The sequence below is a fragment of the Staurois parvus genome, unplaced genomic scaffold (assembly GCF_062004578.1).
Source record: "Staurois parvus isolate SC_StPar_1 unplaced genomic scaffold, SC_StPar_1.0 ptg000074l, whole genome shotgun sequence".
NCBI classification, from domain to species: Eukaryota; Metazoa; Chordata; class Amphibia; order Anura; family Ranidae; genus Staurois; species Staurois parvus.
The window spans coordinates 573,555-587,108 of record NW_028317870.1 but is presented as its reverse complement, the minus strand read 5'-3'; the positions used below and the strand labels follow the sequence as shown (position 1 = coordinate 587,108).

General features: G+C 40.2%; 1 protein-coding gene across 1 annotated transcript in view; it reads left to right on the top strand.

The window, feature by feature from the left end:
* Positions 1–12,306, top strand: part of REN (renin) — a 151,424-nt gene extending 139,118 nt beyond the window's left edge. Inside the window, exons 8-9 of the mRNA XM_089669388.1 lie at positions 1,774–1,872; positions 11,869–12,306. Of these exons, the coding sequence (XP_089525514.1) occupies positions 1,774–1,872; positions 11,869–12,030 (261 nt within the window). The 3' untranslated portion in view covers positions 12,031–12,306. The remainder of the gene's footprint in view (positions 1–1,773; positions 1,873–11,868) is intronic.
* Positions 12,307–13,554: the final 1,248 nt, after the last annotated feature.

Here is a 13,554-nt window from a genome sequence, read left to right as displayed (position 1 = left end):
TAGTTCTCGGCTCCTCTATGTGCCAGCCAGGCACCTATCATATAATTCTCCTGCATGCAGTTGGCTCCTGTATGCTCCCCCTGTGGCCACCCCCCCTCATCTCCAGCAGCCCCCTCCCTCATCTCCAGCAGTTCCCCCTCCTCTCCTGCAGCGGCCCTTCCCTCGCCTCCTCCATCGCCCCCTCCCTCATCTTTTCCAGCGGCCCCCTCTCTCATCTCCACCAGCGGCCCCCTCCCTCATCATCTCCAGCGGCCCCCGCCATCATCATCTCCTCCAGCGGCCCCATTTCTCATCACCTCCAGCGGCCCCCTCCCTCATCTTCTCCAGCGGCCTCTCTCCTTATCTCCTCCAGCGGCCCTTCTCCTCATCTCCGCCAGCGCCCCCCCCCCCCCTCATCTCTTCCAGCGGACCCCTCCCTCATCTCCTCCAGCGCTGCAGGGGATCTATCAGCATATGTCTTCTCTCCCCCCTTATTCTCTCTGTCTCCTATTTATCTCTTTCTTTGTCTCCCATTTCTCTTTCTTTCTCTCTCTCTGTCTCCTGTTTCTCTCCCATTTTTTTCTTTATATACAGTAGTTCTCTCTCCCTCTTGCCATTTCCTGTTTCTCTCCTTTCTTTATCTATCCTTCCTCTTTCTTTTTATTCTCCCATTTCTCCTTTCTTATAGTTTTCTCTCTCTTTCTCTTCCTCTGTCTCCGGTTTCTACTCTCTCTTTCTCTCTCTCTGTCTCCTGTTCTCTCCTTTTTCTTTTTTGTGCATCTCTCTTTCTCTCTCTGTATCCTGTTTCTCTTCTTTCTTTCTGTATTTCTTTCCTTCTTTCCCTCCTTCCCTCACGTCTCTATTTCTTTCTCTCTCTCTCTGTCTCCTGTTTCTCTCCTTCCTTTCTTTTTCTCCTTCTTTCCCTCTCTCTCCCTCTTTTTTTCCCTCCTTCTATATGTTTCTCTCTCCTGTTTCCCTCCTTCCTTTTTTCTTTCCCTCTTTCTTTCCCTCATTTCTTTCTTTCCCTCCTTCTATAAATCTTTTACTCTCTCTATGTCTCCTGTTTCCCTCCTTCCTTCCTTCTTTCCCTCCTTCTTTCTGTCCCTCCTTCCTGCTTTGCCTCCTTCCTTCTTTCTTTCTATATGCCTCTCTTTCTTTCTTGCTCTGTCTCCTGTTTCTCTCCTTCTCTCTCTCTCTCTCTTTTTCCCTCCTTCTTTCTGTCGCTCCTTCCTGATCTGCCTCCTTCCTTCTTTCTTTCTATACGCCTCTCTTTCTTTCTTGCTCTGTCTCCTGTTTCTCTCCTCCTTTCTCACCTACAAAAATATGTAAAAAAATATAAAATAGTGAAAAATTAAAGAAAAGTAAAAACCTACTGACACTAGTGGCAGAATTACCAGAGTCGCAAAGGTCGCTAATGCGACCGGGCCCTGGCGTTCCGCCACCAGGCTCTGAGGAAAGGGTCCCTGGGCTTTGGGTTGCTCATTCCAAAATACCCGGGCCTATTTTTTGTCCCAGTCTGGGCCTGCATTCGGCTCATCCCCAGTTTAAACTGTTGACATGTTTTCTGACATCTAAAATGTTTCTTATTATGAGAAATCAAAATGAAGAATCTTATGTATGGCATTTTATCGCATTGAATAAGTACAGTTATTTTTAATGGAGTCCTTTTTGGTTTTGTTTGATGCCTTCAAAATTTAATTGATTCTCCTGTATCATTGCATTTAAATAACTTCATATTACCCTTTATATCTTCATATTGTTTTACTGATATTGTTACATAATTCTCTTTCACAGTACTCGGTAGATTGTGATAAAATTTCCCAACTTCCTGACATCTCCTTTCATTTTGGAGAGAAAGACTACCCACTGAAAGGGTCAACATACGTCTTAAGGGTATGTTAAGGATCTGTATATGTAAAACTTTCATATCTACTTATAAAATCAGTTTTCATTTGATGCAAAAAGCACAAATATAGTTTTTGATTGCACTCAAGGAGGTGAATTGCCTACTTGTACTTGGAATTACTTCAGATTTTCTCTCTTTATTAGTAGTTGCAGTGTTAATTATAAACGCAGGTAATTTTTATTGAAACATTGTTTTATTGTAGAATGTACTGTCTGGACACATTAGATTCTGCTTGGCATATACAGGTGAAACTTGAAAAATGAGAATATCGTGCAAAAGTTAATTTATTTCAGTAATGCAACTTAGAAGGTGAAACTAATATATGAGATAGACTCATTACATGCAAAGCAAGATAGTTCAAGCCGTGATTTGTCATAATTGTGATGATTATAGTTTACAGCTCATGAAAACCCCAAATCCACAATCTCAGAAAATTAGGACATTACATGGAATCAATAAAACAAGGATTGTACATAGAACAATATCGGACCTCTGAAAAGTATAAGCATGCATATGTACTCAGTACTTGGTTTGGGCCCCTTTTGCAGCAATTACTGCCTCAATGCGGCGTAACATGGAAGCTATCAGCCTGTGGCACTGCTGAGGTGTTATGGAAGACCAGGATGCTTCAATAGCGGCCTTCAGCTCTTCTGCATTGTTCAGTCTCATGTCTCTCATCTTTCTCTTGGCAATGCCCCATAGATTCTCTGTGGGGTTCAGGTCAGGTGAGTTTGCTGGCCAATCAAGCACAGTAATCCCACGGTCATTGAACCAGGTTTTGGTGCTTTTGGCAGTGTGGGCAGGTACCAAGTCCTGCTGGAAAATGAAGTCAGCATCCCCATAAAGCTTGTCTGCGGAAGGAAGCATGAAGTGCTCCAAAATCTCCTGGTAGACGGCTGCATTGACTCTGGACTTAATGAAGCACAGTGGACCAACACCAGCAGATGACATTGCTCTCCAAATCAACACAGACTGTGGAAACTTCACACTGGACTTCAAGCATCTTGCAGTCTGTGCCTCTCCATTCTTCCTCTATACTCTGGGTCCTTGGTTTCCAAATGAGATGCAAAAGTTGCTCTTATCAAAAAAGAGGACTTTGGACCACTGAGCAACAGACCAGGTCTGTTTTTCTTTAGCCCAGGTAAGATGCTTCTGACGTTGTTTGTTGTTCAGGAGCGGCTTGACAAGAGGAATATAACATTTGAAGCCCATGTCCAAGATCCGTCTGTGTGTGGTGGCTCTTGATGCATTGACTCCAGCCTCAGTCCACTCCTTGTGAAAGTCCCCAACACTTTTGAATGGCCTTTTCCTGACAATCCTCTCCAGGCTGCGGTCATCCCTGCTGCTTGTGCACCTTTTTCTTCCACACTTTTCCCTTCCACATAACTTTCTATTAATGTGCTTTGATAAAGCACTTTGGGAGCATCCAATTTCTTTTGCAATTACCTTTTGAGGCTTTCCCTCCTTATGGAGGGTTTCAATTATGGTTTTCTGCACAACTGTCAGGTCAGCAGTCTTTCCCATGATTGTGATTCCTACTGAACCAGACTGAGAGACCATTTAAAGGCTCAGGAACCCTTTGCAGGTGTTATGGCTTAATTAGCTGATTAGAGTGGGACACTTTGAGCCTAGAATATTGCACCTTTTCACAATATTCTAATTTTCTGAGATTGTGGATTTGGGGTTTTCATGAGCTGTAAGCCATAATCATCACAATTATGACAAATCACGGCTTGAACTATCTTGCTTTGCATGTAATGAGTCTATCTCATATATTAGTTTCAACTTTTAAGTTACATTACTGAAATAAATTAACTTTTGCACGATATTCTAATTTTTTGAGTTTCACCTGTACATGCAAGCAAGTTTCTTTGGCACTAATTGCTGTAGATGTTTTTACTGCAGACCAAATCAAAAGGAGCTTGGATACAATGCCTCACACAGAGCAGTGCATATTTTGCCAGACCCATCTTTATCATGACAGCATTAAAAAAATGTTTCTTGATATCAAAGACCTTTTATATATGTTACAGATGTCGTAATTCAAGAACCAGATTTAAAGCAGTATTAAACTCAAAACCAAAAATGTAATATATTGCAGCTTACCAGGGTGGATAAAAATCAATGATTTTTTTAAAAAAATCAAAAAAATCTGATTTTTTTTATTTAAATCAGATTTTTTTTTAAATAAAATGCTTTTTGAGGAAAATATATTACCATCCAAAGGTTATTCCATCATGAAATAAAGATTAGTTTTTTAATTATGTAGAATAAGGCTGTATATGTTTAATTTTTTTGGTAAATAAATTCCATTAATCCATTCACAATGTCATGCTCTTCCAGAGGTTTGTGTAAGATTATTGGGCAGTTTCTCTGCCTACAAGATATTATCACAGATGCTTGGTTTACTTTTGCAGTTCTCAAAACTGAATTTGAATCAGCGGAGATCACATGCCTCTTCTTCACAGCAAAAACGTTATAACATGAACAGAGTTAAGAAAAAGACCTTAATCCTAACTTCTACAAACCTATGAATACAGAATCAACCCTTTCAGTGCTAAGTTTCAAGAAGTTCAGTGAATAGAATAGAAACAATATTTTTCTGATTGTTTGGAGTAGAATAGATCTGCACAAGAAGAAAGTGAAACTAAGTGTGAGGAGGAAGGGGCTGACAGTCTAAGTTTCTTAACCACTTCCAGACCGGACACTTTTACCCCCTTCCTGACCAGGGCAATTTTCAGCTTTCAGCGCTATCACACTTTGAATGACAATTGAGCAGTCATGCAACACTGTACCAAAATTAATTTTTTACCATTTTTTTGAGACAGATAAAGCTTTATTTTGGGGGTATTTATTCACCGCTGGGATTTTTATTTTTTTTGCTATGTAAATGAAAAAGTCCAAAAATTTTGAACAAAAGTGTTTTTTTTATAACATTTTGCAAATAAATAATATTTCATCATAAATCTTTGCCAAAATTTATTCCGTTATCTTTTTAGTAAAAAAAACAAAAACAAATTAGTTTATAACCAAAAATTATAATTTTTAAACATTTTTTTTAATTTTTATTTTATTTTTTTATATTATTGTTTGGGTTTTTTTTTTGTTTTTTTTTTACATACTGTCAACCTAGCAGTACACTGTCACCATGGTGACACTTTACTACTTGTGGGGGGTGATGAAGATTTTTTTTTTTTTTTTACACTGATTGCTTTTACACCCATATAGGATGTAAAAGCAATCATTTCTCTTTCTCTCTGTGTGCATTCCTGCACTCATTGAGAAGTACTGAGTGAGCTGTGATTGGTCACAGCTTGTCACATGGTACAAGGCTGTTGTGAATAGCCTTGTACCATGTGACCTCTGTGATCATTCACAGATTTCACACGTAGTAAGCAATGATGTCACAAGTGACATCTTGGTTACTACTTTGCATGTGATCACTGATTGGCCAATCAGTGATCACATGATCGGGACCTCGTACAGAGGTCCCGTCCGACGATCGGTGTTTCACTGTGTCCGGAGGACACAGCCGGCACCGGATCGTGGTGCTGCGCGCTCCCAGGGAGCGCGCACAAGCAGGGTGTGGGAAGGCCGTTCATAAACGGCCACCCGACCCTGCACTGCCACCGTCCGGTCGTTTATATGCAACAGCCAGTCGGGAAGTGGTTAAAATATGTATATTTTGTTTAGCCAAATTAGTTAACAAACATGGATGTTTGTTTAAGCAAATAACATATGCTGTAATGTTATTGTTTCAGTTGAATAAATCTATTTAAATTGTTATTAAGGTAATGATTATTTTTCTCCTTCCTAAGTACAACAGAAAAGTTGTCCAAATATGAATGATTAACCTATTAAACTGGGGATAAAAAACTAATATGAAAAGTTGTTATTCTAAAAATCTTCATCTACTTGCATATTAAAGTTATACCAGCAAGAATTAGTCTTTATGTAGAAAACTAGGATTTAAATCAAGCCTTACTGACTAGTAATTTAAATCGTGATTTAAATCAGTTTGATTTAAATCAAATCCACCCTGCAGCTTACCAATCTTTTCTTTGGCTTTTTTCCCCTCTGTTGTCACCTGGTGATCTGGCCAGTAACACACCTCCTATATTAGTGAGACACAACACTGGATGAATGAGCACAACAGACAGCAGTATTGTTGGTCTGGGGAGGGAGTGTTAAATGTATTAGCAAATTTAAATATAATAACAAATTGAATCCAAACTTCAGCTCACACTTTATAATCAGTTACAACAGTTTTTTTTCCCTTTAAGGATAAGGGTTTTACATGAATAAATAAAAGCTGATCATTTTAATCACCTCTGCCAGTGTTAAATGGTCTGTCTCATCCATGTAAACTGATACATTCTGCTGGAGAGCTTGTGCTTCTGAAAAACAATAGACTCACTGACTAATTTAGCAGATGAAAATAGAAAATAGGAAACTAATGCAGTCATCATATCTAAGAATTGGTAAGCTCCAATATAATAAACGTTTGCTTTTGGGTTTAATACTGTTTTAATGGGTTTAGCAGTCACATTTGTTTATGGGTAATGGGCGATATTTATTAAAGCAGTTGTGTATTAACCACTTGCCTACCAGGCACTTATACCCCCTTATTTACCAGGCCAATTTTCAGCTTTCAGCGCTGCCGCACTTTGATTGACAATTGCGCGGTCATGCAACATTGTACCCATATGAAATTTTGATCATTTTTTTCTCACAAATAGAGCTTTCTTTTGGTGGTATTTAATCGCCACTGGGCGCTTTACTTTTTGCGCTATAAACAAAAAAATGCAAAAAATGTGAAAAAAAAAAAAGTTTCTTTGTTTCTGTTACAACATTTTTCAATCAGGTAATTTTCCTCCTTCACTGATGTGCGTTGATGAGGCAGCACTGATGGGCACTGATAGGCGGCACTGATGGGCACTGATAGGCAGCACTAATGGGCACTGATAGGCAGTACTAATGAGGTGGCACGGATAGGCGGCACTGATAGGCAGCACTAATGAGGTGTCACGGATAGGCGGCACTAATATGCAGCACTGATAGGTGACACTGATGATGGGTACTGATAGACGGCACTGACTGGCATCACTGCTGGGCACTGACTGGCGGCACTGACTGGCACAACCGCTGGGCACTGACTGGCAGCATTGCTGGGCTGCACTGGTGGGCAGCACTGGTGGGTGGGCACAGGTGGGTGGCACTGGTGGGCACAGGTGGGTGGGCACAGGTAGGTGGCACTTCTGGGCACAGGTGTGTGACACTGCAGAGTGGCACAGGTGGGTGCATTGCTGGGCACAGGTGGGTGCACTGCTGGGCACAGGTGGGTGATCTGCTGGGCACAGGTGGGCGGAGCTAGTGGGCGCACTGCTGGGCACAGGTGGGCGGAACTTGTGGGTGGCACTGCTGGGCACCGATCATCAGGGCACTGATCATCAGTGCCCTGATGATCGGTGCCGATCCTCGCTCTGACAACTGCCGGTTCTCGGCAGTACTTTCCTCACAATCTGACAGCGTGAGGAAAGTGCAGCCGAGAACCGGCAATTGCATTTCCCTGTGATCAGCGTGTCATTGGACACCGCTGATCACGTGGTAAAAGGCCGCTGTGATTGGCCTTTTACCACATCACGTGATCAGCTGTGTCCGTAGGACACAGCGATCACGGAGATCGCCGGGTGCGCACCCCGGGGGGCGCACAGGAGAGCGCGTTCTCGGAGGACGTCATATGACGTCCACCCAGAACTGGCCAGCCGCAGTGCAGCCGTCATTCGGCTATCTGCGGTCAGCAACTAGTTAAATATTGTGCAATTTGCATGCAAACATTTTAACAACCAATGCAACAGATTTAGTTCTGCATTACTGAGCACTCAAATAGCATCTGTCTACCTTTTCTCTTAGTTGTGCTGCAACTGTGGGCTCTTATTTAGCAATGAATTCCAATCTCAAAACTATTGCAGAACTTAGACGTGCTAAGGGGAGTTTCTTAAACACACACCGATATGTTCAATTTTCAAAGCCCAATGGCATAAAGAAAATAAATCTGTTCTCAACTTGCTTTAAAAAATATAAACCAAGTGGCAGATTAGCAGCTGCACACAATAAAACTGTTTTGATAAATGTCTTCCAATGTATATTAATATCAGTCTATTTACTGTATTTATTGCAAAGCGAATCTGATTTTATTTGTTAGGAGAGTCTATTGGTATTAATTATTTAAAGTACCTGCTAAGATGTTTGACAGGATTGTACATCTGCATCTAAATACTACCCTGCAAATATGAGAAAAATAAAAGTGTTTTTGTTTTTTTGTTTTTGTTTGGGTACTAAATTGGTACCAAGTGCAACAGTCTACCTAGAAATCTTCAATTTACATTGAGGTTACAATAGTGTGCATCTCTTTGCTATGGAGATTTATCTGCCTGTTGGCAGAAGCCTCATGTACAGCACACTAAAATCGATGTGCTGTTAATCAGATCATTTGGTCAGCAAGAAGTTAAAGTGATACTAAAGTTTTGTTTTTTGGGGGGTTTTGTAATAACAAAAATATCATACTTACCTGCTCTGTGCCGTGGTTTTGCACAGAGTAGCCTGGATCCTCCTCTTCTCAGGTCCCCAGCTAGAGCTCCGATCTGTCAGGGCTCAGGAGCATGCCTGCTCGGGTGCCCTCATAGCAAGCAGCTATGGCGCGCTCCTGAGCCAAGACTTAACATGTCCATTTACACACAGAACCATGGCTCAGACCCCCCCTCCCTCTCCTCATTGGCTCACTGGCTATGATTGACAGAAGCAGCAGCCAATGGCTCCCCCTGCTGCCTTAGCCAATCAGTGATACTAGTGTAAGATAATTCCAGTGTAAGCCATACCAGTTTCTTGATCACTGCCACACCAGTACACTGTGGGAGGCACTTTTAAATCCGTTGTGGCTATCTTCTAATTCAGCAGCACCTCTCACCCCCCCCCCCCCCCCCCATTTACAGCCCAACTAGTCATTTAGGTACAAGCAGAAAATGGTATTTGTTTTTCACCAAAGACTTATTCAGTTTAAAGTGGTTGTAAAGGAAAAAAAAACAAACAAACATATCTATACTTACCTGCTCTGCGCAATAGATTTGCACAGAGTGGCCCTGATCCTCCGCTTCTTGGGTTCCCTGCCGATTCTCATGGAGGACACTTGTGTGGGCTCGCTCCCAAGTCCCGCTGCTACGTCTATTGACAAAGACAGCTGGAATCGGACTTGCCCCCTCATTGCTGGAGTTGATTTACAGGAGCGGGAGCTAATGGCTTCTGCTGTCTCGATCTGCCCAGGGAGGAGGGCCAAAGTCAGGAGAGCCGCGGCTCTCGTGCACAGCATTGAATCGTAATGGGGCTCAGGTAAGTATAGGGGGGGGGGGGTGAAGGGAGAGTATGTGACAAAGAAGGTTTTATACCTGAATGCAAAGAATGCATTTAGGTAAAAAAAAAACCTACAGTCCACTTTAATTGTGGACTAATGTAATCTGTATGCCCAACAGTGCATTGCCAGTGATTCCAATTCCTTTTTTTTGGCTGACCATTTGAGTTGAGGAATTTAAAATTTTTCCTGGACTAAACATGAGAATCAAAAAAAATGAGCACACACCCCATTGTATCCTTCAGTTGCCTGAGGGCATGCTATACAATGATTAAGAGATTCCTGCATTTTAATGACAATTTAAAGAACTCTCAGCACACTAATAGCTTATATTAGTCCATACATCCCAACAAAGTCCGTAACTATATAACCGCTTTAGGTAGCAGCCGTCCCAGAGTGACCCAACTCTATATGCATGATAAGGTAAGAAAAGAGGAGCGGTGCCTTCGAAGAGCAGTATTAAAAAGGTTTTTTAATAAGCCACAAATGTAAAAACTCACAATAATGAGGTGATAAAAAAGAACCATCAGTAAAATTAACTGTAAAGCCATCATCGTGTCCTGCAGGGATCCGTCCGGTAGGGTAATGGCTGCTGTAGATGGTGGAGGGGAACCCAGAACACTGTAGGTGGTCAGGAGTCCCAGGCACCATTGCCCAAACCGAAACCAGAAGTGTCTGTAACCAACATGAACCGCAAGCTGGGCAAACATGATGTCACACAGGAGGAAGTTCAGCAATCAGAGAGAAGAAAGCAAGGCTCCTTCTAGAGGCCTAAGGATGAATTGCCTGACGTGTTCTATTTATAGGGATAAGAACATCTGGAGGACTGCAGAGCCCAGTAGACCATATATTAACAATAAAGATTACTGGGGAAAAAAAAAAAGCAAACAATTATATATAAGGAGTGCTAAATAATTAGATAAATAGACAAAAAAGGGGGGGGGGGAAAGGAGAATGGAAAAGGAAGGGAAGGAGGTGGGAAAAAGAAAAAAGGAAAGTACTTAAAATAACAACTGAAGAAAATTAAAAACTAAATTTTCTTAAAAAACATTGGTATTTATGAGACCATTGGGTAAGGTTAAGGATAATATGAAACCAATATATTATTCCGTAATTTATAATAAGGTGTGGATCTCTATTTCCTCATTGAGTCCCCCTGGAGTGAGGGTCCCTAACATGTAAATCCAGAAAGTCTCTTGTTGGCATAAACGTTTAAAACGTTCTGCCATGGGGAGAGCCTTAGAGATGGATTCTATGACCCAGACTGACAGACCTACAGTAGATCCCTGATGTACATCCAGAAAGTATCTAGGAACACTATGTTGTTCGTTACCATCCTCAGTGAGGCGTCTGTGTTCACCAAAACGTTTTCTCAGGGTTCGAATGGTTCTACATACATAAAACTGACCACAAGGACACGTGAGATACACTACATAATCAGATGAGCAGTTGTAAAAATCTTTGTAGTCAAAGATAAGACATACACCATCAAAGTCTTTCTGCCCATATGTGATGAAAGGGTGTGTAAGGCCCCCTCTACTTTTGGCAATATAGTATACCTTATTAATTGACAGCTCTGTGTAATTAAAACTTGTGGCTAAAAAATTACATTTCCTAAAGACTCACCATGTTCATACCTTGGGGTGTTTGCTTTCCAAAATGTAGTCATTTTGTGTGTGTTTCGATTGTCCTGAGGCTCCAGGGCCTCCAAAAATGTGATAGGTAGTCTGTAAATTAGATGCAAAATTTATGCCCCTAGAATGCCCAAAGGTGACCTTTGGGTGTTGGACCCCTCTACGTGGCTAGGCTTCATCATTTTTCAAAGAAATTTTGGCAAAAATTACAACTTAAAAACTCACTGTGCCTCTAAACACCTTAGACTGTCTACTTTCCAAAAAGGGGGCCATGTTGGGGGTATTTGCACTGACCTTACATTTTGAGATAAGCAGTGAGAACATAAGAATCAATTTTATTTATATATACATATACTGTACATATATATTACAAACACCAAACCATTGTAGCAGAATAAATAAATAAATGCATGAAGGAGGATTTTTGATTTTCACAATTTTATAACAAAAACTAATAGAATATGTTTGTTTGTTTTTTTGTTCAGTATTTCTTGTTTATATAGCAAAAAATATTTAAAAAAAAAAACCCAGTGGCAATTAAATACCACAAAAAGAAAGCTCTGTCTCAAAACATGATATAACATTCATATGGGTACAGTGTTGTATGGCTGAATAATTGTCAAAGTGTGACAGATTTGAAAACTGAAAAATGGCCTGGAGTGGAAGGGGGTGAAAGTGTCCAGACTTGAAATGGCTAAAGGATTAGTTTAACCCTAATTAGCTCTATATAATTTCTTTCTCACCTTCTCCCTACAGCTATTTTTTTGTCTTTGTTTGTTAAACAGGTTTTGTAAACCTTTTTCGCTTTCATTTATTTTTTTTCAGATGCAAAACAATAGAGACAAATTTGAAATGTAGCAAAGGCTCTGGTACATACAGGCTTTGCAAGGGTAGATGCTAAAGTGATTAATCGTTTGACCAACCTTTTTTTTTTTCCCTTTCAGCAATCACATTTTGGGGAAGAAATGTGCTACATTGCATTCACTGGCCTGGACATTCCACCTCCCACAGGACCTATGTGGATTTTAGGAGCTACATTCATAGGACAGTACTACACTGAATTTGACAGACGTAATAACCGTATTGGATTTGCTATATCCCTCTGAGCTAAATCTAAAAGCAACATTCTGAGGCATTTCCCATTTACAGAGTTTAGAGTGAAACTTCAGTTTTGTTGGAAAAAAAAAAATCTACTTCACCTATGTGAGAAAATGTTTAGGATCTTTAGAAATTTTCTGGCTTTTTGAATTATATTGTTTCAAAAATGTGGTCTTCATCTAATATTATTAAAGATGTTGCTTTATAGGAAAAAGCCCTGAGCATCTAAAGAAAATAAAATGTGGTTTAAAATTAAAGTGGTAATAAACCCAAAAACAAATGTATCATATTGCAGCATGACATTTCTTAAACTTTTCTTTATTTTCACCAGGTAATGTAGCCAGTAAGTCTGTTATTTTTCAACTTCGTTTACAGACCAAGCAAATGTTTCAGTTAGAGGATTGAGACAAACCATTTTAAACTGACAAGGGAGCTTACAATGATCAACCTTTATTCATTTATGTAAAAACAGTTGATAAAATTAATGAAGATCACTAATAATTTAATGTAATTAATTAGTATTCTGGAAACAGGAATTAGCAAACTCTTTCAACTCAAACGAATTTCCCCACAGCAGCTTGGTTCTTTTCCAAAGATTACCATTTATCAGTTGCCAGAACAGATGACAAAATCCAACAATTTGAGACATAATATAATGATCAGAAGCCTCCAGAATACCAAGTTCTCCAGTCATGTATTAGCAAACATATAAACACCCATCCAGCATACATTTTACGTATGTTCTGCCTTAGCTATACGTGATGCGGGTATAATCAGGCAGACAGACAACCCTCCTCCCTTAACAACTCATTGCCGCAGGCGCTAGGTCCTCTTTTCAACTTTTATTGCAGGGAAGTTAGAGTAAAACTACAAACGAAAGAAATAACATTCAATCAGTATATACAATCTACAAAATATACAGTCCTGACACACTAGTCTAGCTAGAAAGGGGTTTTTAAACATACCGGTGATGTTTCCGATAGGCTGACAACAGACTGCAGCTGGACATATGTAGAGTCCTCTGGAGGAGATGTAAAATGGCTGCCAGGTCTCTAAGACCTCATGGTGAAGCCCATAGGATGATGGGAAAACTACGGTGGTCTTTAAGCAACAAAATGTGTAACTACAGAAACTAATCTATAAAACTGTAATACAAAAGAGCCACTAGATGGCGATGTAACTACAGAAACTAATCTATAAAACTGTAATACAAAAGAGTCACTAGATGGCGATATTAGACTTTACCTTACATTCCATATCATAATAAACTAATAATGGACATAGCGTAAAAATATGCTGAAGGCATGACAATGTATGTTGTTATTTCCTCAGGGAACAATTTGTTCCATCTGCTTAGTGGTCAGTTGCTACTCCTAGCAGTTATTCACTAGGGATTCTAGTAGCACCATTAAGGAATTAACTACACAAGTAGCATATATTCATTTGTAATTGTATTATCAATCAACAATCAGTAAGAAAAAAATTCCATAGCCCTTGACCTCTGTCATTCTTCAATGTGGCAAAGTGACAGT